Source organism: Coccinella septempunctata, chromosome 5 (assembly GCF_907165205.1).
Source record: "Coccinella septempunctata chromosome 5, icCocSept1.1, whole genome shotgun sequence".
NCBI lineage: Eukaryota > Metazoa > Arthropoda > Insecta > Coleoptera > Coccinellidae > Coccinella > Coccinella septempunctata.
In genome coordinates this window covers 38,372,239-38,396,736 of record NC_058193.1, presented here as the reverse complement: position 1 = coordinate 38,396,736, position 24,498 = coordinate 38,372,239, and the positions used below count along the sequence as shown (strand labels likewise).

The window sequence follows — 24,498 nt, the reverse complement described above, 5'->3', positions numbered from 1 at the left end:
GTTATTTTTCTAATTTTGTCATATAAAGTGACACTTTAAAACTCATGGACGTTTTGAAACGTCATTTCGCAACTGATGATGAAATTATACTTGTTTCCATAGCAACGAAGTAAAAATTAAATATTTCTATTGCTATGGAAGCAAGTATCGTTTCTACATCAGTTGTGAAATATGTTTCTAAACGTCAATGACATAAAGTGACAATGTCAAAATTAAAGAAAAGTTTTTCAACGCCGTTTTTCGCTTTACTCTTTTCATTTTCTGAAGAATAACTTTTGCGCATCATCTGTGGTGAAATTTTTTGCCAATCGCCAAGAAAAATCAACTTTTCCGCACTAGTACCGAAAAGTGACTCACTCGATACTGAAATCAATGCGGATTGCAGTAGGGGCACAGGAGTGGAAAAAGATATCATGCTATCACATTCTTCATTATTTTTTCAAACTTTAGGGAGAAATCTTGTATCCTCTGCTCAATTTTTGTCATCTTTGACATTTTCGCTCCAAATACCGAGGATTTCAGTCAGACGAAATGGATTTGAATCCACTCATCCCAAATGCTACCGCATCTCACGATGTAGCCCACATTCTCAGTGAATCCTTCGAATCTACCATAAAAAGTTGCATTGTTCCCAATGATATTTCTGAGAACTTGAGGAAAAACAATGTGGATCCTGACTACTCATTGTTTCAACAGTATAGCTACGAAGTGAAACAGGTAATATTTTCAGCTCAGAAAAGGCACCATTATCAAATCGAGGAATTTTTCAGTTTGCTGATGCTGCAAATGAAGACCATGCCGCCTTGCAGTCCGTAGAGTTGGATATTATGAAAAAACAAGGCGGCGACATGATACTCGAGAAAAATATAGAAGAGGATGTTCGATTGAAGGAAGAGTTCTTGCTGAAAAGAGACGGCTTCTTCACCAGTTATCCGTTCAACACAAAAAATTTGAATTTAATTGATAAGTGCGACATACTGCCCCACACTGTCGAACAATCACTAGGTGAGTCGCATCACAAAGATGTGGTTTTTAGAAAAGAAGAGGAAATTTTCAATATTTTTTCTCATTGCTTCCATAGAATTCGTTTATAAGAAAGATCTTCACGGATGCAAATACAATCACACCGAAAAAACCACCAGGAATAAATTCGAAGAACAACCAAGGAACTTCTCAAGGTAATTTTTTTCTAATATCTCACTGATTCACTCGCCAATTTTGAAAATTTACGATGGTCCTTTTGGTCTTGATTTGAACCGTAGATCGATAAGAAGCAATAAAAGCAAATAATTTTTTCTATGGATATTCATCGGCCACTTCCATCCAATGAAAAATCTTTTTCTACAGGCTTGAATTCAATGCGTGCCCTATCAAAATAACACAGAAAGAGGAAGATGTTGATGAACCGATCAGGTTAGAGCCGAACGAAATATTGTTCGAAGATTTCGAGCTCCACACGCTATACAAGGTAAATGTTTTATTGATTAAAGTACCCTTTAAGCACAAGATTATATTGACCACAGGTCATTAAAGACCTTGATTGACAGTACAAAACCCTTAAAAATCAAGGCTGCACCAATCTTCATTTGATTCCTTTCAGTTATTCCAATAAAAATTATCCTTTCTGTTGTAGAAAAAAGTCAGACTGCAGAACCGCTCCCAACGCAAGAGACCATTCTTCTTCCAACACCCCAAGGGCACTCCCTTCTCGATAAAAACCCTCTCCAACGCTCAATTCTTGGCGCCAGGGATGTACATCGACTTCCAAGTCGCCTACCGCACTGACATATACCACAACTATAGCACTGAAATAGAATTCTCGACGTCCGGAGGTTATAGGACCGTCCTGAAGGTAACAAGCTTCAGGAGACCTCCTCACTTGAGGGTCTACATCTTCAGGCCCATGAAGCACATCCTCCACGACAACTGTCCGGGTACCTCGGAGTTCTGGGATAGGAGATGCACAGCTCTGAACGACACGATCGATTGTGGCCACTGTTTCATCGGCAACTACAATTATTTATCGCTCTTGGTGGGGAATGTTGGAAACAGAGGGCAGTTCTTCTTGTTAACAGAGGATGAATGGATTTCTGGAAGCGTAAGTGTAAGTGAAGAGTCTTGTTTGATTGTTCCAGGAGGATACGAAGAGAGATTCGACAAGAGCATCCTGGATTTAACTCTTTGGAGAGGATAGAGATCCCCTCGGGTACTACAAGGTGACATAGGGCTTAATCCTAACTACCAATTTACTCGTTTGAAAACATTTATGGCCAGGTCAATTCTCACAATCTTACAGCACGTCGATGAAACGATGCAATTCACCAAAGACTGCTTCAAGATATTCCCAAGTTACATCATGGTAGAAAGAGACGAAGTGGCGGAGATTTGCGTGACTTTTACGCCCATCAATCCTGGGTTACACGTCGAAAAACTGTATTTGGTGTCGGACAATAACACGTCCAAAGCCGTGGAAATAATCGGAGATGGTTTGTATTTTTCCAAGAGCATGGTACAGATCCATTTGAAGTCTAGGCAGTTCGAGAACGTGGCTAAGATTGGCGAGATGGAAGATCTGGACGAGGAACTGCCAGAGAAACGTTGCTTTTATCTGGGACACATCCAGAATTTTTCGTCGAACGCACTCACATTTACGGTTAATAATAGAAGGTGAGAGATTGAAATTTCGACCACCAAACAACATGACCACCACACCTAACGAAAAGCACTTCTTGCTCTTCCAAAGGCTGCTTTCTCCTCAATACATTTCCGATGTTGAACCTTTGTTACTTTTAAGTGCCATGAAGCTGAGCTTTCACTGGTTTTTCCGGCAAAACGAGAACGACCACAACCTGATGTATTTGGAGCTGGACTGGATCAATATGAAAAACGCGAAGCAGAATTTCTTGGCGCCGTATACGACACACGAGTTCGACGTAAACATCAGACCTCAAGCAGATCGGCCAGGTCACTATGGGATCATCATGGGGTAAGCCAGAGATGTTTTCCTTCGCGAATACTGATGAGAAATTTTCAGACTTTGCATCGAAAAGATACCGGAAAATTCTTTGACGGAGGGTGAGGAGTTTATAGTACGTAAGGAAGAGGAATTCGATGGTATAAAGGTGGAAAATGTGCATTTACGAGCTTCGAAAACATATAAGACTGGATATTACAGTTTCTAGATATACAGTTGACTGAAATGGACATTGCATGTGAGATCTACGATGAACCTGTTGCGGAAAAACCCGAGAGGCCCCAATCGAAAATGTATGTTGATTTGGCGAAGTCTTATCTTCTCGTCAATCTCTCTTGAATAATTTCTCTCCAGTTGGTGCATTTTTCCATGAGAATTTGAAGAAATCTCAACCTTAACTAACCTCAAAACTATCCAGTCTTGCCGATCTGCTAACTGTTCATCCTTGATTCTCGTCTTACCCTTCTCAGATGCGACTGCCCCCAGCCAGCGGACCATACCGAGTCAAAGATAAGGTTTTCCACTCCGATGATGGACTTGGGTGTGATCCCCATCGGACTGGAGTTGGAGAAAAAAATAAGCATTCAAAAAACGACGACAGACTACGTCAACTGGGTGATCAGGGAAATAATTTATGATATCGACGCCAGACCGTCCATGTACGTCGCTAGGAGTTCTTCCATCGACGAATCCGAAGGTACTCTGAGGGATCGAGAGCGAAGGTTGAAGTATCGAGTCGATGCCAAGGTAAGCTGTATTCTGTGATGGTTCTTGTGACTGAGCCTGAGCTGCGTGAGCTTGGGAGAGTTCTTGGCCTGTTGAAGAATGGAGAGAGGTTTTTTGTAACTCTAGGCCCTCTGGAGGAAATAGATGAGTCTGGTGACATCATATAATATATGCTCGTTGATTGATAAACTATTTTCTTCCAGAAACCGGTTCGCTGGGTCTCCATGCTGCTCCTGTTCACGTCGAAACCAGAAAAAGACCTTAAACTGAACTCCATGTGCATGGTAACCTACGAAGTGGTCGAATGGGACATTCGGATCTACTCGGACGTATCTCGCTTTCCCATCGTGTGCTCCCTGAAACTGCACTACGTGGGCATAGAATACAAGTGGCATTTTTTCATCAGGAACTTCACGCCGATCCTGGGTTGCTTCTGGTTGCTGCCGCCAGTCGGCGAGGGGGCGCACAAGATGGAACTCAGTTTCCACCCGAAGTTCGGCGTGATACGCCCCGGGGAGAAGATCAAGGTGGTGGTGAGGGTGGTGCCGAAGGAGACCGGGTTGATAGATAACATCTTCGTGCCCTGTTTCGTCAGCAGGCACAGACCGCCGATCATGATTAGGATTCTGGGAGCCATCGACGACGTGAACGTGTATTTCTATATACCGAGCCAGGCCGAGGGTTTCGACAAGATACTCTGGCCGCCCAAGGTTCTGAACGAGGTGGATTTTCAACAGATGGTTCGTGAACAAGCTTTATAGAAAGTATCAGTAAAGACGAAATTTTCAACGTTATTCAGCTGGCTGACAACTTTATATCCAATCTTTTTCAGGATTTATTTATTCACGATTTAGAAACTCGTACGTTCATTTATAATTAACGCAAAACTCAGGTAATATTACTCGTTTCATGCCTCATGGATGGAGTAAACCTGTCAGGGTATGAGGGAAATTCTTGTTATTAATGTGGCAACGTCGTCAATTTTCGTACAAAGCGCAGGCCAATAGATCTATGAACCGACTTTCTAAGCGCCGCCTTCTTCTGTCATCACCATAGTTACATAGGCCCACGTTGCCAACCGAGGTACAAGAACGAAGGAACGGAAATATTTATATTTTTCGACTTTTTGCCTTGTCGATGAAATCATTGTTAGCTCAATTGATTGTCGAAATTATAGATGGAGAATTGTTCTAGACTGATGCTCGAAAATTTTAGAAATCTACCGAACGACTGTGGAGCGCAGAGGAGTGCGATTACGTTTATGACTGTAAGAATGACGAAAAATTGGAAAACACAGATCCGGACTTCAACCCCGGCTTCCCCTCGGATTGCTCAGATCTAATGCAATCCTGTAAAAACGCTGATTTCACCACTTTCACTCACGACAGCTCCAACTCGTACATAGTTTCACTGACGGAATTCCTGAAAGATCGTTGTAAGGGCGACTTTCTGAAGCAGGATTATGTGGTCGAGGTGAGAGACATGCGCTTGAAGAAACGTGAGTATCTGACCTTGAATTCGACCTATTGGATGACAGGAATTTTGTACGCCAGCTGAACTTCTTGAATGTTTTTTGTAGCGCAAAAGTTTTCATTCTACATAGAAAACGTGACGCCGATTGATGCTGATTTTCTCATAGAAACTACCAATTTCCTGCCCTGTATCGACACAGAAACTAATATGGTTAATGCTATCACTATGATTTATCCGGAAACTGTGTGTGAGTACAAAAATCTTATATGCAAATAGTACCTGAAATGTGTCAATGAATCGCCGAACCACTCAAGAAGATATGGACAGTAGGTGCAATTCAGTTCAAAACTGAACACTCGTCTCTTCTTCAGACTCATTGTGGGATAAAGCTTGTGCCCAACATGGAATAGTCGTAATTTTAGACGTTGAAAAAGGCACGTTGTGCTGTGGTGACGTCATACAGATAAACGTTTGGATTTATGCGACAACGTGGGGAATATACACCGAAGAAATCGTCGTCAATATCAATAACATAGCCCCGTTTTGTTTCAACGTTTTCGTCGAAGTCAATGGATCACCTGTGGAATTTCCGATTGCCAAGAACACCATCAGGAGTTATGCAACATTGAGGTAAAAAAAAAGGTCCATAGTCAGCTTTAATTATTCATATAGGGTAACCCCGCAGGTTCGGACACATCCCATACATGACTGACGTTGTGTCGCGGACCCTCCACATGAAAAACACCTCCTGCATACCCTTGAACATTCAGTGGTTCTTGTTTGAGGCTTCCGAAGAAGTAGACGACGCTAGGCACTTCAACGTCATCCTCGACATGCTCGACAAAAGTTTCAGAACGTCGGAGGAAAAGATGCGTTTGTTCCTGTCGAAAAAGAACTACGGAAAACAGGATATCAGCTTTATGCAGGTAGAGGCGCAACCGCTAAGTACGGACAGTTTGGTCGATGAAATTTCGAGATTTATCACTAGAAGAGTTACTCTTTGAGAACTTGAATTGTTTATTTTCACTCGTTTTAGGTATTTCCAAGTTTCATCGATCTAGAACCTGAGGAAACTTCTTCTGTGGAGATTACCATGAATCCCAAGCACTTTCCAGTGGATTTGAAAGACACGAATATGTCTTGTTACTTAATAGGATACGTATTCGTAAAAGAAGAGCACAAGTAAGTTTATATTCTTTTTATTCGTTCTATGCACAATCATAAACATCGCATTTACAAGGAGTTCGTTGTATGCTGATCAAAAAACATCCATACGTATTGCAGAAGGATCAAAATAAGATAGTGGTACTGGCTTAGGGGTATATGGGCAGAAACTGAGGCTATTCATGCCTGACCTTGTATTTTGCCCCACAGAAAGTGACTAAATTTCCACATAGACCACATAACCTTTTGAATCATTCCAGGAATCGTCCAAACCTGTATTACAGAAGATCAGCCGAAGATCTCAAGCCCTTAAGCGTCGAGCTCCTAGCCACGGTTGCGATGCCGCTGCTGAAGCTGGACATGATTTGCGGAAATTCGAAATGTCACTTGTACGCTACCGACGTAGTCGAGGGCAAGAATGACGCTAAAAAACTGAAAATGTCGTTCCAGAACAGCAATCTGACAACAGTGTTCGTCACCTTCCACGTCGAAACGCCGTTCTCGATCATTCACATTTCGATGAGGGATTACGATTTTGTAAATGGCGTTAACAATGCTGTCGTCAAGCCTGGCGATACTTTAGAAGTGAGCGATAGACACGTTAATTCATGCAGCGTTACTGGGAACTAATAACTAATTCAATTGACAGGTGACGTTCACGTGATCGCCACTTGCCCACTGATTGGTTGATTAGGTCTTAGTTCTTAGTAACGCTGGATGAATCTAAACTAAGATTTGGGAGGTCTGGCAACAATGTCTTAATTTTTGGAAACAAGTAATTTTGAAGAAATGAATATTGTATTTTCAGGTTGAGCTCGAATGTTCTATTGCGTCGAGTTTCATAGAGGAAATGGCTAATTGGGTGTATAACAAAATACCACCAGAGAGGGAAAAAGTTTGCTTGGAGACTAAAGCTGTTACTTTGTGCAGACATTTAAATATTCATCAACGTGGTGTATTGGAACAGGTCAATTTGAGTTATGCGTAGATTTTCAGGAAAACGAATCATGAAACGACAATAATTCGTAGTGAATCTGTTTATTTTTTTCAGTCAGTGCCAATATTGTGCGATATATACTATCCAAAAATTGAAGTCAGTCCGCCCTTTTTGAAATTTGATCACGTAAAAATTGGAAACACGAAAAAACTTTATCTTCATCTTTTCAATGCGACGAGTGAGTGTACATAGAATGATATTCTCTGAATCTTACCTATACAAATGTTAATTTTCCAGAAGTTGATATCGCCTTCGACATTGAGCAATCCATGAATTTGCCGCAATTCGATGTGAAACCGAAAAGTGGGATAATTCCAAAGGCAGTTGGTCTTTCCCGATCGTTTTTCGATATATGTGTATACTTCACACCTACGTAAGAATGTCCAAAACGTGAAAAAAGCTTACTAGAGCATCGATTCATTTACAGGTTATACAATTTCGATCAGGAATCGATTACCATCAGAACGATAATACCCCAATGTTACTTGGAGGTACCGATGAACGGTTATGGTATACAAAATGAGAAATTCGCAGTGAATCATTTCGAATTTCAGCCCTGAATGCATTATGATCCCCGTCGTAGTTGGGATATATTCGCGAAGTTGTAATGCATGTTATATCGATGTGAAAATGAATAAACCATGAAAATGGTATTGATCTATCGCTTAGATGTCTCATGTTAAGAAGATATTCAGAAAATTTAGTGAAGTTTGGAATCCGTTTGAAATCGCCCGCCTAGATAAATCGGTTACGTCACGCATGTGATGCACTCTCATTGGTTTACAGAAATTCTGTATAAGTTTCTCGGGACGTCAATGTCAGCGCCATAGAATTAGAGGTTTCTTTTTTTACAGAGCCTAATGTCTGTCTATGGTCCTCGGTATTTATGAAAATCATTTTATTTTTTTCAGGGAATATCTTGGAGAATAAAAAGATATCGTTTGAGATGTATGATTTATTTCTAACGAAACATTCTAACTAATTAATTTTTTTCTAAAACAGGCAATGAAGAATCCAATGGAATCAATTCCTGTTTCAGGTCCGAACCTCTGGACCAAATGCAACTGTTCCTTCGTTAATGATGTTCCTTCAAATCCTGGAGATCCGATATGTACTTTCGGTTGTACCAACTCTAAATCGAATTTTCTCAAAGCCCAAGCTACAATTCCCTCGTTTTCACTCAATGTTATTGTACAAGTACTGTAAACCAATATTCCGTTGCTTTTGAGGAGATTAACCGCCTGAAGAAACGAATATAAATCAATTGATCCATCAGGGACATGACGGAAATTTTAACTCACCACAACGAATAGTTTCTTCTGTAAAGCCACATAAGACTTCAATACTTTGTTTGTTATGTCATTCCTTAATTGTGGACGTTTACCTAAAGCGCTGCATGGTGCGTCTAGCAATATTCTATCGAAAGAATTTGCTGGATAGGGTGGCCCATCCAGTGGCTTATTTGTTGAGCTTGAGCTGAATATTTTGGAAGAATCTGCCACATAAATTTGAGGTTTTGCATCGAAACGCAAGCAGTGCTCTGCAAGAAGCTTCGTCTTTCCCGCAGTTTTATCGATGGCAATCAGGATACCCTGAATAAAAATAGATCTGCATTAATTTCATGTAATCTCAGAGAGCATACTGCGAGGAAAAAAGGTAAGTTTGTGAACGCTTCGAGTGATCTATGAATGGTAGAGACCTCTAGAAGAGTCTCTATAGAGTAATCATAGCTTACTCGGAGTAAGTTTGTGAACGCAACAATCGGCGACTGCGCCACCTGCCGTCGCCACAGCAAAGAGTAAGACTCTTTGGCCGCAGTTTGTAGAATATTAATATCTCTTTTCGATTTCGAGATTTATCGAAAATTCAGTTAAATTTTCCTCACCTGATTTGTCATGAGTGAAGCGATGTGCGAGGTTTTGTGACCAGGTGCTGCACACATATCCAATATTACTTCGTTTGGCTGAGGATCGAGAGTATGAACGCATATGATTGAAGGAAGATTCTGGAGAAGAATTTTTCCAGGTGGAAAAAGATCTTCGGAGATTTGCGGACAACCGGATATTGTTTCTGTTACCTCCACCGCTACACCTCTGAAAGTCAATAAGTCGAAAATCAGGATCACTGATGACGAAAATTTGATGGAATATATACCTGGGATTTAAATCTGCCCCATAAAGTTCAGACCTTTGCATTCTCACTATACCATTTCCTATATGTAATTTCGAACCAGTAAATAGTTTCTGTAATCCCCTTTTACAGGTTTTCATAATATCAACATAAATTGATACTTCGTCTCCTATTTGGCAGCCTATACAAATGACGTGATAAAATAAGGAATAATTCTCTTATAACTTCGAAAGATACTCACCGCTTACCATTCCTAGAACTCCTGGCGCAAAAATATGGGCGCCTCTGAGAACTGCTGCCCCACAATCTTTATCTACTACGACTTCTTTTGGATGAACATTTATCGAAGAAATTGGAGAAAATTGTATAATAAGGGTATCCTCCACCCTTTCATGCAAAATACAATTTGCAGTTGCTTTTCCTTCACCCTAAAATAATCTTATAAATTTCTAGATTAACGCCATTGAGCTAAACTTACCGTATTTAAATACTGCTTTAAAGATTCAAGAACTGCCTGCTTCGATGTCTTCAGAGTGTTTATCCGAAAAGAGGATATTTTTGGAGCTGTACATAGCCATTTGAATATTTCTTTGAAATTTGAATCCTGAAAATTACCGCCAATAAAAACATAGAAAATCGAGAAACATAGAGAAATTACTATATCAGTTGATGACGAACGTGATGAATCATTTTCCGCTTCGTACACCAACTTTGTATCGAGTGTATCAGTAAAAGGGGAATCCGGGTACATATTTATTTTTTGTTAAGTAATATCACTCGCACTTTCTGGAAAAAACAGAATTTAAGCTCAAAAATTCATGAAAATTTCAGTTGATTGAACATTTTCAGGTTAACCACACAGGTATTTCGAACTATTTTTGGCTCACGTGATCCCGCCGAGCCAATTGGATTTCCGTACTGTCAAGACGTGGCACGAAGTACAAATTCTCCTTCTGTTTCCGCCATATTGACATTCGACAAGATTTTGGGAGGTTTAGTGGATGTGTGGATTTTTCTTTTATTATAGTGTGTTATTATAAAAGGGTATGTAAAAAGTAGGGCAAAGATATGTCCCGATTTTTTGCCAAATGAGTGTAATGTTATAATGTGATGATTCATACGAAAACCATCAAATGATCAACAAAGTACACGTTAACTGACAGACGTGTCGGCTTCGTATTTTCATCATATTTCCTCGTTTAACTTCAGCTAATTTATTTCTTCTGCTCTCAAGTTATTGAAGAGGTCTCGAAATTCGTCTCTTGTGAACAATTTCAGTTAAGAAGGTATGAGATGGTGATGTCAGTTTAGTGAAATATTAAATCAATATGTCAGAATAGAATTTGATAGTAACCTCACACCATCGTAAGAGATTTCGAGTTTCTTTGTTCATTAAACCATCAGAATAGGTGTTTTATGCTTGTTGGATGAATCTAATTCATATTTCTCCACTTTCAGGAAACTTTATATTGTTAAAATGGGAAATGTCTTCGCAAATTTATTTAAAGGTCTCTTTGGGAAGAAGGAAATGAGAATATTGATGGTTGGTTTGGATGCTGCTGGTAAAACCACAATTTTATATAAACTTAAATTAGGAGAAATTGTTACTACAATCCCCACTATCGGTAAGTTTTATTGTTTATCCATTTTCCTTGTTATGGGCCATATAATATTGAAATGGGAAATCATCCATCTTGTGTTTTGAACATTTCAGTAATTACTCCTAAATTCATTTGGCTTTGGGTGAATTTATGAAATTTAATGTCTCACAATGCCCAAACTGATATTGAAAAATTGTGTTTTTGAATCTCATTAGATTCTGACACATCATCATTTTCAATATTTTATGATTGTGATTATTTTATTCTTTTGGGCCCTATTTCCATTGGCATATATGAAGGTATACAGAAAAACCATATTTCGCAAAAATTTTAATGTGTCACCATTTTTGATTAATTTGCAACATATTTGTTTCAAGTCCTGTGTTGAGGAAAATGATTCTCTATGATATATTTTCAGTATTAACGATCTCTAATGAAATTTATTCACCTTTCACAGTTTTCATTAGTTACACTTGGCTGAGAACGAAATATCATAATGGTTATTTTGCTAACCTGTCATCTTGAAATCTCTCAAATATTTTTGGACAATAAATCTGTTCATTATTAGAGTTTTTATTGATTTCTGATCTTTTACACTGTTTGGTTTTGATAGGATTCGAAAAGGGGATTTTCTTAAATCAATTCTCTATTGGGCTCCTCACTTTAGCACTTACCTCAGACTATTGTCATTGATTGATTCATCAATTTTGGATGAAAATAGAAATGAATAATTTTGAGGTTAGGTTAGGTTCCCTTAGGTTTGGAAAGTGATTGAAGGATTAGGTTCAGTTATTCAAACAAAAATAATGTTTGTTCATAATGAGTGAAAAAAGTTTCATTTTGAAATAAAATATATTCTTCTTCCAGGGTTCAATGTTGAAACTGTAGAATATAAGAACATTAGTTTTACTGTATGGGATGTAGGTGGCCAAGACAAAATCAGGCCATTGTGGAGACACTACTTCCAAAACACACAGGTAATATAAAAGTGTTGAATGTATTTGATGTCATTGTTCTGTGGTCAAGCTTTCATTGAAATTTGCAATGTAGGTTATGGAAGTTTGACAACTGATGTCAAGTTTGAAATTCCATAGCCTATTTGATGATTTGAATGTTGAACTTTGTACAAGCTGCAGATATTTGAATTTATAGTTTCTTCACGAAATATTTTGTTTGGTCCTGAATGAGAATTTTGCAGGGCCTAATTTTCGTAGTCGATAGCAATGATAGAGAGCGTATAGGCGAAGCTAAAGACGAACTGATGCGCATGCTGGCAGAAGATGAACTCAGAGATGCTGTATTACTTATATTCGCTAACAAACAAGATTTGCCAAACGCAATGAACGCAGCAGAAATCACCGACAAATTGGGTCTTCATTCGTTGAGAAATCGTAACTGGTACATCCAGGCAACTTGTGCGACCAGTGGCGATGGGCTCTACGAAGGTCTAGATTGGCTCTCCAATCAGCTCAAGAACGCCCACCATTAGTACAGTGTTTTCTTTCAATCACATTGATGTGATTGTGTATCAGACTTAAGTGTTACTTTACCATATGTTGCAATTCGACTGTTTTCCTCCAACCAATCACCCATTATCTCCTTACTGTTTGCCAACATACTTCCTTGGTCAATAAATTTATTAACATTATAGTTAGGCCTTTTTCTTTCATTAACTCTAGTGCATGTGTATGTGGTCAAACAGTATGCTTAGATTAACTTTAGTTTTATTCACTATCGTATTTTATATTTATTTTGGTAATGCTGATTTACGTTGTACATCTTAGGTTTTGTATAAGACACTTGTACAGTCTCTATTTGTATTAATAAAATCGATTGAAAAGGTATGTCTGTAACATATGGTAGGTTCCCTGATTTTTTCACTGATGGGCAAGTTAACGTACATTTTTCATTTTAAATAACTCGATAGTATTGTTTTAGTATTTGCTCCTTTCAAATCAGAGAAAAATGTTATTCGATCTAGAAGTGTGAATATTTTGTATACTACATTAAACCCGAAATTGGTGGATTTTGCGTAACCCCAAATTCCTAGGGAAATTTGTATTTCCATCATTTGTCAATATATATGTCACTTTCAGCATTTTACGGTGTGGATTCCTGAATCTGCCATTTATAAACTAAAAGATCGATTTTTTACATATTTGACATCTTTGAGAGTTATTTATAATAATCATGTATGCGATTTTGTGCCCCACAAAGAGCTTAGCTCAATGTAAGGTTATCTCGTTGTTCAAATTGGAATTAAGATTATTTAAACGTTTGAACGATCTCTGGTAGTTTGCCTTCATTTCAAAATTCCGATTACTCAAGAACATAGCATATATTGATGGAGTGATTTGTTTGAATTAAAATTGAATTGTATTATTTCGGCTGATTCAGTTTCGTTGACATTCCCGTTTATAATGCTGTATTTCAAATGGATATAATATTGAAATTATTGTCTATAATTTATATTATGCATAATTAAATTGTATTCGAAATTTGATTCTCTTCATTGAAATTAACCTTGGTCCGATTCTTGAAATTTTGGGAATCGGTTGATGACTCAAAAAGACTATTTTATTCAAGGCTTTCAGCGAGGTAGGAACCACAGCGTTACCATCAGGTCCAAGTGTCTGAAATTTTCGAATTTTGAGCAAGCAATGGTCTCAACCAACGAGTTTGACCTACCTATGATGAGTGGTCGAATTGGATATATTTAGTCTCTAAATGCGCACTACAGTTTATATTCACTGCTTTTCGACACTAGTGCGGGAAAGTGTTAATTACACAATCATGCCAGATAGTCTTGGATCAGCGTAAAAATTCTCAGAGGAGAGGTTGTCTCTCATCAGTACAGTGTAGTGTTATACATCTCAACCTGAGGATGGTGTCTTTAAACAAAATTGGGAGCCCGCCATGAGGGATATTTTTCAATCCTCATCACGACGCGCCACCTGTCCCACCAAGACCGAACCAACCATCACTTACTCTGGCAAAGTGTTTAAGACGAAATTGAAATCAGAGCAGGAAAATTGAGAAAAAAATTTAGGACGAATAATGTTCCCAGTTCATGCGTAAAGTCTTTCCCACACGCCACTGCTTGCCCGAACTTAACAGTCAACACAGTGGCGGTTCGTGAATATTCATGCAGTTTCTGAACCATCATCTTGAGCTTGCGGACGGTTGGAAAAACACATTAGGAGAGGATGAGGACAGTTTGACAGTTATCAGGTCTTTAAAATGAATTCAGCTATGTGAGAGATTATAAAGGTCTTTATTCATATAAAAATAGTGAAATGTTTACATATTAGAGGACGAGAGAGATGCTTATGACCCAAGTACGGCAAATGCATTTTGCTGACCCTGTGTATTGAACCAAGAATGCTAGATCAATATACTGGTAGTAACAAAATTATTGAAAGTGGAAACTTATTCAATGTTATAAACAGAGTGTTTATCATGTATATTCAGGAAGTAACAGACGAATACGAATTCATCAGAAAGTAATGATCTCCGCTAAGATAAAAGTGTGATTGGTAACACTATAGGTATGAACCAGGTACGGCAGATTCGAAGATGCCTTATCTCCAGTCAACCGATCGATAGAGAGTGATACTAAAGATTGTTCAGGACTAAGAAGCGTAGGTCAGCTTCTTTGCGATGAGCTGCGTATATTTTTTCACCACATATTAGCAAATTTTTATGACATCTGATTTTCCACGTTACGTTGATTTAGTTTTGAATCTTTGGGAGTTTATTATCAAGAGAAGGAGAATAAGTATTGAATAGTTTTAGTCTAACGGGGCCAATTAATGAATTGAATGAAAAATGATTTTTCCTGTTGCTTTCATTTCAACCAGTTACATAGTATGGCTCGATGGAATCCAGCCGATTCGCTAATCCTACCCTGCCTTTCCGAATAACCGAAACGTCCTCTCCTTCGGGCCTCGGGATAAAAAAGCGCGAAAGTTCCCACTTTATTATTAATAAAAATGAGCATAAATAATCGCGCATCGGAGGGTGTTAAATTTGACGTTCTCGGAACGGTTCAAAGAGCAGTCGGGCATCTTTCTCGACACCCCGGGTCGGTCCCGGTCGCGAAACGGCGATAAATCATCATCTGGCGCTCCTAACGCGGCGGTTCTTCAACGCCCACACGTCACCACACGTTTCGTGCCGCTTGAGGTAAGATCCCTCGCGTAATTAACCAGGTAGGTATATCTAATGGTGATGTATCGGTCGAAATAGGTATACCAGAGTGTCAAAAAAGTACCGGGAATCTGTTAATTAAACGCGAAATATGTATTATTCATCGGGATTTATTGTAGCGCCTTCAGAGTAGGCCCCCCATCAAAACATTTTCAGGAATCGGCTTCAGCACTCGCCGCGAATTCTCTTTTTTGTCGTCTCTCGACTTCGAAGTGGCAATTTTAGTTTTCGTAAAAAATATGCAGATAAAAGCTATTCAGATGGCTGTTTGATTGAGTTTTTTATCCACTTGAGATGAATTGAAAGCCATCTATGGTATTTCTATGATGGCAGATGACGCTTATACCATAGATACCTACTCTGCCTCAATGCTAAGGTAGACCATAGAAATTATTCCATATTTTGAAATGTCAAATTCTTACGAAGGGTTCAATAATAAATATCTTGGTATATTCTATGGAGGGTAGAGCCTCCATAGACCATAATAGATTCTTAGGAAGATTATCCCGTAGATTTTTGGTAAATTACAACAGACTTTATCGAGTTCACTTCAGGGCATTTATTGATAGAAATAGTGTACCGATTAGCGCCGACCCTCGGAACGTGAATTCTGAAAATGATTAATTTTCCACGCATTACGAAAAAAAAACCTGCGATCGTGAACACGTTGTCCGACACATTCCCGCAAATGCAAACAAGCATTCAAGAACATGTTTCGAAAATTATGTCCGATCCAGTCCGTGTATCGGGCGCCAGGAGCGGAATGTGGGTGAATTATGTGAGAATTATGGGAAAGGCGCCCGAGGCAGCTACTACTAGGTACTAGGTGGAGTGGCATCGAATCCGCGGCGCCTGTTAAGACGGCGCCTCAAGACACCGACCACAATCTGTCGACTCTGTTGTTTGTCGTTACGGAAAGGAACAAATTGATAGAATACTTTTCGGATGCGTAACGTTTTCATGAATGAATCTCGCTTCTCATGTTACTGCAGACGTAATAGGAAACGAAAATAATGATCCAAATATACAGGAGGTCCTAACTTAAACACTACAACCAATATGACACTTTCTGAAGAAACAGAACAGAAAAATTATCTAATTCTGTGATCATAGGTCATCCAGATTTCACGCATTTGTTGTTTGAAGGTACCATAGACATAGAGACTCTCTATGTGTATGGCCTATGGAAGGTACTCCTGCTGGATTTCTGTGAACCTGTAAGGGTGCGTGACAACCACAGAACACAAATAACAACACTGATTTGTATATGAACCTTGTCCATTTCATTTCAAACAACGATTTCAAAATTTGCATTTCATGTGCAGGCATGTCTTTTTTTCAGCTATGGAGTGAATTTGAACATAAACTATTTAATTTGAGTGCAGGAGATTTTTCTTGGTTTTTGACATGGTTATTCGAAATTCATTTCGAGGCAAGGCAATGTCTTGTTCAAGCTCCATCCTCAGAACAAAGAGGAAGATGTTACTCTCCGCTATGAGCACATACTCCATATGCCCACAGAATTTATTCATGCAGTTGGGAGCATAGTTCGAGCGCATAGTGAAATGTTCATCGATTAAAGTCGCTTTGAGTCTGATGTTATTACGTTACTGCCCACCTTCTTTCAACACCATTCACATCTAAGATGATCGTTATCTCTTTAAAATTAATGAATGAAACGTTCTAGTCCCCATTACCAACCATACTAAACGCCTTAAACTAACAGAACTGTGTAGAAGAACTAACACTGAATGAGTTTGGACTCTACAAAAGGAAACGTAGGCGTTTATTTTACAGAAAGATTCATTGATGAGGTTTCACAATTTTCTGGGTCCAGTAGCGGAAAAGCATACGTGATATTCATTCCCTTATGTGGGATTGGTGAAGTTTCATTTGTGGCTTTTGCTATTTCACCCACGATTCTGAAAAGTTTATTTTCGATAATAAGACCAACGTCTGACATTTCAATACTGCTGTATAGCAATATCTCTATGTTCAGAACATAATTATGGTTCGAAATCAAAAATACGTATGATCATAGATGAACTATTGATGAAATGGAGCGAAATACGACGCTTATACACCGCAGTTGATTAGACGTATCGCATTAATTAGCGATATTTGCAAACCCGTCGTCTACAAGAAGGAAATAACCGCAGTCTTCCTGGCACAACAAAGCCATCGAAGGAGGTAAAAACCTTCCTTGGCGAGAAATCAACACTGTTAGTTTATCGTTCCACCTCTGGTGAGAAATGCTTTTTTTCAGAATTCCGTCTCATATCTTTCTCGAAAGCGACAATCGTATATCGTCTGGGCCGATTCACCCATTGGAGCCCCAGTTTTTCGATCTCAGCCAGTCTCCGATTAAAATGCACGGAGTCTTCCTGGTCACATCTTGAAAATATCCGTGTTCATATCTATTTATATCTTCCCTATACGAGCTCTTCATCGAGCTTCGTTGAGCTTCCAATTTCAATCATCGACGGTTAATATTCTCTGATCGTGGCTGGAAAGTCAGTTTATGGTTTAAGATTTTTGGTGGTTCAAAAAGTGACACACGGTGTAGGAAACTGTAAGTTTTCGCTCTTTCCCGGAATTAATTTCTGACATTTGCAGGTTTTTTCGTGTAATTTCGAAAATTGTATGAACCATCTGCAAGTCCTATACCATTTATAGGGAGTTCAAAAGTCTGGGCTTCATTATTGACGGCGGGAGAAGAGTGAATGTCTTTTTCTAAATCGTTACTTGCGCATATCTTCGGAGATAAATAATTTTGCAGGAAGTGTGGGTATACGTTTATATTTGTTTATTGAGCTGGAAGGAAGGCAGGGTACGGAGTTAAACATAGTTGAATCAACGACATAAATAAAAAGAAACCTGAATGAAGCAAGTTTCGTTACACCCACATTCACCTTTTGTCGGTCATGTCTGCATCGTATCCACAGGCGCCACATTCACAGATATTATATGGGGATCTTTCAGCAATTACCTTCAGCAAAAATCGAAAGACGTTCGATGTACGTGTGGGAATACGCTGAGATTCCGGTAAACATCGATGCTGTGGCGTCTGTAACGCTACGATAAGAGCTCTGCGGACCGTGTGTTCGATTGATTCGTTATAATTCAGGGTTTTAAGATCATGCGATCCTTCTTGTTCGAGAAGGAGAGAGAAGAATGGCAAAGGGAAGAAATGGTAACAGGGGAAAAGGGGATTCTAAAGTGAGGTAGGAAAAGAGGAGTTAAGAAAAGCAGAGAGAGGGTAGAGGAGTAGAAGGTAGGAGGAGAAGAGGAGTTGGTGAGCGAGAAGAAGGCAGGAAAGAAGAAGAGTTAAGAGGAAAGACGGTGAGAGAAGAGAAGGTAGGACAGGAGAAGATAGGAGAGAATATGTTAAGAGAAGAAGAGAAAGAAGGTAAAAGAGGAGAAGTTAGAAGTTATGAAGATAGAAGACGATGTAGACGAAAAGAAGTTGGAGATAAAAGAATAGTTATAAATTGAGGTAAAACAGATGACGAGAAAAGAGAAGGCAGACGAAGAGTACAGAAGAAAAGGTAAAAAGGAAGAAGACGCAAATCCTTAAACAATATTTCATTAAGAGGCTCAATACCCTGAACCATCGTTGAAAAATCGTTGAAGGCCTTAAGGAAGGGAAGAACCTAAACAAACACACTCTTTGGTGTGTGTTTTGGTCTGGAGGAATCATTCGGTATTTGTCTTCAGCGACGAGCTATGATAAGACGTTTTTTTGCCTCTGTTGGGAGATATTTTCCTCGAAGATGATTTAACCAGGAAACCGCGATGACCATACCGATTTGAGGTTTACTGAGGCGTTATTCAGGAGTCACATGTTCGTGCCAACAAGCGTGCCAATATTGAAGCATTGACTGAAGTTAAACTTGTGTAAAACCTGATGAAAATCAAAGAAAACATATTTCATCGAGCCTTTGGAACTTCCACCCTTATTGAAATACCCCATCATGATAAACTGACCATAAAAAGGGATGGAGTGGGACTCGTTCATTTCGAAAGCTTCAGGACGAAAAAAAAATGTTTCTCGCCCGTATTTCAAACCGCAGCCAACCCCCCCAAAGACGCCCCTTAAATTATACATTCCACAACGATTCACACCGTTTGATCGTAGATAATGTGGCATTACTTGCGCGGTAATTCATTGTCAAGATCTTATCGGAATCGCGGTCCTTAAGTCATACCGAACAGAGCTGGTGTTACTCGATCCTCCATTCGTATGAATGAATGGAAGATATCGCCTTCGCGATGCGCGATTTTTTCCGAGGACCACCCGCGACCATTGTGGGGCAGTTAGTGAAATTTGAACACAATAAGAACGTTACTTATAAAAATTCGCTGAATCGAGGTCAGCAGCATGTTTCAGTATCGGGTTAATGGCTGCATCACAATGAGATATCGACTCGCTGGATCATTTATGAGTGTTTTGTCCATGGAGGAGGTAGATGAAAGCGTCTATTGTCTCTTCTTCCAGATGTTCGTCGATTTTCACACTTCATATGCTTTCATTCGATTTAAAATCTCCGGAAATATTCCAAAGAAGATGCCTATAACTCCGAAACCATTAAAGAGGCCGATACACTTTCCATGAAAGAAGCAGAAGAAGGAAAAAACCGAAAGTGAAATTACTCTGGAGGAGTCCAAAAAGTTCCTGGAGACTATAATACTGTATAAGGTCTTCCATTGAAGATGATGACCGATCGGGAAGGCCAGTTTCTGTGTCAGTCCCCGAAAATATCGATGCAGTTCATGACATGATTTTATCAGATCGTCGAATTTGGCTAAAACGGATATCTGAAGCACTGAATATTTCATACGAACACGTTCATCAAATAGTTCACGTCAATTTGGACATGAGAAAAATAGCTACAAAATAGATCCCCAAATGTTCGAATGTTGACCAAAAGCGTGCAAGTGTAGAAGCATCGCGTTCGATCTGTGCTCGATTTGAAAACGATGTAGACTTCTTAAACCGAATTTTTACTATGGATGAGCCATGGGTACATTTCTACGATCCAGAAACAAAGCAACAATCGATGGAATGGCGACACTCTGGTTCTCCAAGACCTAAGAAGTTTAGTGTCCAAAAATCTGCTGGAAAAGTTCTTGCTTCAGTTTTTTGGAATTCCCATGGGGTAATCATGATTGATTTTTTGGATAAGGGTAGAACAATAACCAGAGATTACTATTCGACATTACTGACCACGCTACGAGAAAAAATTAAAGAGAAAAGACGCGGAAAGCTATCCAAAGGTGTTTTGTATTTGTAGGACAACGCCCGTGCACACAAATCTCATGTTGCCATGCAAAAAATTCGTGATTCAAGGTTTGAATTACCAGAACACCCCCCTTATTCATCAGATTTGGCTCCATCCGACTGTCCCTTTCCTCAACTGAAAAAAAGTTTAAAAGGTCGTAAATTTTCTTCCAACGAGGAGCTAATAGAATCTGTAGATGTCTGGTTTGCAGAGCAAGAAGAAACATTTTTTGAAAGGTCTAGAGACGTTGCAGGTTCGCTGTAATGAATGTATCCAATTAAGAGGAGAATATGTTTAGTAATAAAATATTTTGACATTGAAATTTTGTTTGGTTCTATAGTAGGCTGAGAATTCTTGAACATATCCTCTTAGATCTCAACGCATCAGTGCAAGACAACCCCTTCAAAATCTTCAATCTATCTTGCTTCCTTCATTTGGCACAATGAAAAGCTAGATAAGTTCAAGAATTGCTCTACATTAGTCATAGTTCAGCCAGGTTCGGAAAAATAAGTTTGACCAACTTCGATAATCATCTATTATAATAGACAGCTTGTCCCCTGCAATTTCCCCGCTGCAGAGTCATTGAAGTAATCAAGATAAAGGCGAACAATCTCCAAGAGCCGATTCTACGTCCGCGTAAAAATGCGGGTTGTCCCTTCACTGATTGATCGTTTATATCAGAGGAGATAATGGAACAACCCATTCACGGCGTTTCATTCATGCGAAAATTAATGGTTTCGGCGCTGATCCTAACTAGTTTTCGCGTGGAATCGGATACGTAGCTTCAGAATTTGATTTATCGAATGCAACAACACCTACGAAGTGGCGCGGAATTGAAAAATCAAACTCGTTCCATTCGGCGCAGTGAAATATGGCCGAGTTGAGTTTGTTCGAGCGTCGGGGTTTTCGCAAAAATTTGTAGGAAACAGTGGGATATTCGCTTCGTGGAGCCTCTTGTCGACAAGGATTAAACAATAACCTTGTGGTGGTAATTGAAGTCATTTACAACATATTCAATTCATATCGCTTTGAATTCTACGAAAGCGCTGAAGTGTCACACCAAAAAAAAAAATTCCAAATGTACAATTCCGACTTACAAGTCAAAATTCTGACTTGCAACTCCGAATTCTGAGATACAAGTCAGAATTCCGACATGCAAGTCGGAAATTTGAGATACAAGTCGGAATTCTGAGATACAAGTCGGAATTCCGAGATACAAGTCGGAATTCTGTGATACAAGTCGGAATTCTGTGATACAAGTCGGAATTCCGAGATACAAGTCGGAATTTTGAGATGCAAGGCAGGAGGAGGGCTAAAATATGTCTAATGACTTTCGTTTTTTTGCATTTGTTCCGTGAGTGTGTTTTTGGCTTCTTGGAGGAATTTTGGATGAATGAAATGATATTCTATTTTTCTCTTCGGTTGCACCATAGCTGAGCTGCCCCAAAGCTTCGTGCTCAGTGCTTGTGAAAGCACTTGGAGTATTTTTGTACTCCCGAGAATTATGCTCCTGGGAACTTTTCAAAACCTTCCTTGCTGCTTAGTGATTCGAGCATTTTATCGAAATTCCTACATCCAGTTTCATAATCAAGTTCGAAGTCACTTTAAGTTTCGTTTAGTGTCAGTTTCGGTAGGGTTAAACAAAAGCTTTAAAATTGAAGGGGCTTTAAGTTTGATTATGAAACTGGCCATTAGTCTTTAGTAATCTCTATGAAGTGCTCGCGAGAGGCCTTCGGAAATCGTGTCAAAACACGAAGAAGCGATCGACTTATCGTCACCCTAAGAGCATATATGGATACTATAGATATATTTATTATATATTATCCTGATTCCCCGTAGGTTACGACGAACCCCTCAGAAGCTCTGTGCGCTTGTCAGAATCAATAACATCCGTTAAAACTTTTGAAGAAAAGCTATAGGCGTAAGTTATGGGTCCAAATGTGCCTATACATGCCTTAAATGAGGCAAACCTGCTCTACGCAGGGCATTTTGCTCACATGATTCGGCAACAATCGAATGAAACAAAGATTTCGACCAATTCTAGCCCCACTACTGTCTTGCATCTCAGAATTCTGACTTGTATCTCAGAATTCCGACTTGTAACTCAGAATTCCGACTTGTAACTCAGAATTCCGACTTGCAAGTCGGAATTCCGACTTGAATCTCAGAATTCCGACTTGTAACTCAGAATTCCGACTTGCAAGTCGGAATTCCGACTTGTATCTCAGAATCGTGACTTGTAACTCAGAATTCCGACTTGCAAGTCGGAATTCCGACTTTTATCTCAGAATTCCGACTTGTAACTCAGAATTCCGACTTGTAACTCAGAATTCCGACTTGTAACTCAGAATTCCGACTTGCAAGTCGGAATTCGGACTTGTATCTCAGAATTCCGACTTGTAACTCAGAATTCTGACTTACCAAGTCGGAATTATACATTTGGATTATTTTCTTAGTGCGGCTCTTCAGCGCTTTCGTAGAATTCCGTGTTGAATATGCCCAAAAAACGGTGGTAACATGGTTCTATCGTCTGTGCATTATTCTCTGGACCGTCCCCGACGAGATCTCCGCACCAGAATGCGAAGCCGTCAAACCAGCCGCAGAAAAAGTAGGCGAGAACGTCCTGCGACGCCCTCCCAGGGTATTGATGTAATAGACGCGATTAAATAGTTCCTGGGCCCTTATCACCTGCAGGCGCCAATTGCCTCGGTGCCCATATAGACACTGGTTATTAAGAGTTTTTTTCGCGGATCTCGAATTCGAAGAGATGGAGATAAAGACGCACCATACACCGCGGGTATGTACGCACCGCGGCGATCTCATGTGAGGTCAACAATCCATATCCGAACGTGGATCCGTGGGCGGCTTGCGCAGGGGAGGACTCGTTTTGAATCTGCTGAAATACACCGATACCAAATGCTGCAAATTTCACTTCCACTACAATAAAATCCAGAGGCGGCTTCACCATACAACAATAAAATAAAGTCCCTGCTTTTTATCAAACTTCCTAGGCTCACCATTATATACAGAGTCTTTGACTCGTACAGATAGTTTGACAATAGATTCTTGACGTCAAAAGAAACACTTTTTTCCCTTGAAAAACCATGAAAAATGTTATCTCACAAACGATTTTATCGAATGAAATGAATTTCGGAATATACTTCTCCATTTATTCGATGAATCTTTTTTCGAACACAATTTATCGCCCACCTCTTCCAGTTTTCTCATTATGACCATTACGTACCATAAAAAGAAATACCAAAAATTCAAAGAACCCAACCTTTGAAACTAAATTGAACGCTATCTAATGAATATTTGAACGGTTTGTAAAATAAAAGTAATTTGATGTTCAAAAATAAAAAATATCTGTGAAATTCGAAAAAATAGGTAGGTTGACTAAATGCAACTCTTTCAAAAAGATCCATACAGATGTGCAGTATCACAGATTTGGCTAGTTATTCTGAAGGTAATTTGGTTTTTCCAGGAGTGGCACAGCTCATTATGAAAACTCAAAATGGCTATATTTTTTATCAGGACCGAATCGGAAAAAATGGTATAGGAAAAAAAATATTTCTACTAGTCAGAGAATAATGTGGACATTCATATAAATTTTTTTGAGCAGCCGCTGCTTAGACACAACCCCCTTAAAATGACCATAGATTACCTGAAGTTGACACCTAAAAAGCAAATTTACAATTTTTTCTTAGAAACCAGAAAACTGACAGAAATAAACAAGATTATGTGAGTCAGAAGGCAATAAAATGGATTGGTGATGTACCAATATAATTGCAAGGAGATGACAAAGCTTCCCCAAAAATTTGTTGAGCGAAAAACCAATTTTCTGGTAATTTTTCTGTATTTATTAAATTTGGAAATTTCCATCCATCCTTCAGAAATACTCCATTAACTGATCTTTTATTTGGTCGAATTGGACAGTTCTTA

General features: G+C 39.2%; 3 protein-coding genes across 5 annotated transcripts; 2 read left to right on the top strand and 1 right to left on the bottom strand.

Moving 5' to 3' along the window:
• Positions 1-501: 501 nt before the first annotated feature.
• Positions 502-7,991, top strand: LOC123313311. 2 transcript variants are annotated; one of them, XM_044898143.1, is made up of 21 exons: positions 502-717; positions 771-1,005; positions 1,082-1,178; positions 1,348-1,468; positions 1,634-2,098; positions 2,297-2,667; positions 2,795-2,986; positions 3,035-3,122; positions 3,176-3,267; positions 3,445-3,721; positions 3,904-4,440; positions 4,916-5,198; positions 5,280-5,420; positions 5,545-5,803; positions 5,859-6,099; positions 6,210-6,355; positions 6,598-6,922; positions 7,146-7,304; positions 7,389-7,512; positions 7,572-7,707; positions 7,762-7,991. In XM_044898143.1, exons 1-21 carry the CDS (start codon positions 532-534, stop codon positions 7,892-7,894), a joined length of 4,608 nt encoding a protein of 1,535 aa, XP_044754078.1. In that variant the 5' UTR covers positions 502-531; the 3' UTR covers positions 7,895-7,991. The 2 variants fall into 2 exon arrangements, with proteins under 2 accessions (XP_044754078.1, XP_044754077.1); XM_044898142.1 differs by having other exon boundaries at positions 1,634-2,104.
• Positions 7,992-8,274: 283 nt separating this feature from the next.
• On the bottom strand, positions 8,275-10,391 carry LOC123313316 (tRNA (cytosine(72)-C(5))-methyltransferase NSUN6). Its single transcript, XM_044898153.1, has 8 exons — positions 10,306-10,391; positions 10,123-10,250; positions 9,943-10,068; positions 9,706-9,892; positions 9,489-9,645; positions 9,220-9,427; positions 8,636-8,926; positions 8,275-8,575 (listed from the first exon to the last, which is right to left on the bottom strand). Exons 2-8 carry the CDS (start codon positions 10,213-10,215, stop codon positions 8,309-8,311), a joined length of 1,329 nt encoding a protein of 442 aa, XP_044754088.1. The 5' UTR covers positions 10,216-10,250; positions 10,306-10,391; the 3' UTR covers positions 8,275-8,308.
• On the top strand, positions 10,369-13,563 carry LOC123313318 (ADP-ribosylation factor 1). 2 transcript variants are annotated; one of them, XM_044898156.1, is made up of 4 exons: positions 10,369-10,508; positions 10,923-11,089; positions 11,933-12,042; positions 12,264-13,563. In XM_044898156.1, the coding sequence occupies exons 2-4, from the start codon at positions 10,942-10,944 to the stop codon at positions 12,552-12,554; spliced, it is 549 nt and encodes a 182-aa protein (XP_044754091.1). In that variant the 5' UTR covers positions 10,369-10,508; positions 10,923-10,941; the 3' UTR covers positions 12,555-13,563. The 2 variants fall into 2 exon arrangements, with proteins under 2 accessions (XP_044754091.1, XP_044754092.1); XM_044898157.1 differs by lacking the exon at positions 10,369-10,508 and adding an exon at positions 10,597-10,750.
• Positions 13,564-24,498: the final 10,935 nt, after the last annotated feature.

Coding starts and splice junctions, on each gene's coding strand:
- LOC123313311 (XM_044898142.1), top strand. CDS start 532: ATGGATTTGAATCCACTCATCCCAAATGCTACCGCATCTCACGATGTA. Junction 718..770: donor ATAGCTACGAAGTGAAACAG/GTAATATTTTCA, acceptor GGAATTTTTCAG/TTTGCTGATGCTGCAAATGA. Junction 3,268..3,444: donor GAGAGGCCCCAATCGAAAAT/GTATGTTGATTT, acceptor TACCCTTCTCAG/ATGCGACTGCCCCCAGCCAG.
- LOC123313316 (XM_044898153.1), bottom strand. CDS start 10,215: ATGTACCCGGATTCCCCTTTTACTGATACACTCGATACAAAGTTGGTG. Junction 10,069..10,122: donor GTTCGTCATCAACTGATATA/GTAATTTCTCTA, acceptor GGTAATTTTCAG/GATTCAAATTTCAAAGAAAT. Junction 8,927..9,219: donor CTTCACTCATGACAAATCAG/GTGAGGAAAATT, acceptor ATTTTTATTCAG/GGTATCCTGATTGCCATCGA.
- LOC123313318 (XM_044898156.1), top strand. CDS start 10,942: ATGGGAAATGTCTTCGCAAATTTATTTAAAGGTCTCTTTGGGAAGAAG. Junction 11,090..11,932: donor TACTACAATCCCCACTATCG/GTAAGTTTTATT, acceptor TTCTTCTTCCAG/GGTTCAATGTTGAAACTGTA. Junction 12,043..12,263: donor ACTACTTCCAAAACACACAG/GTAATATAAAAG, acceptor AGAATTTTGCAG/GGCCTAATTTTCGTAGTCGA.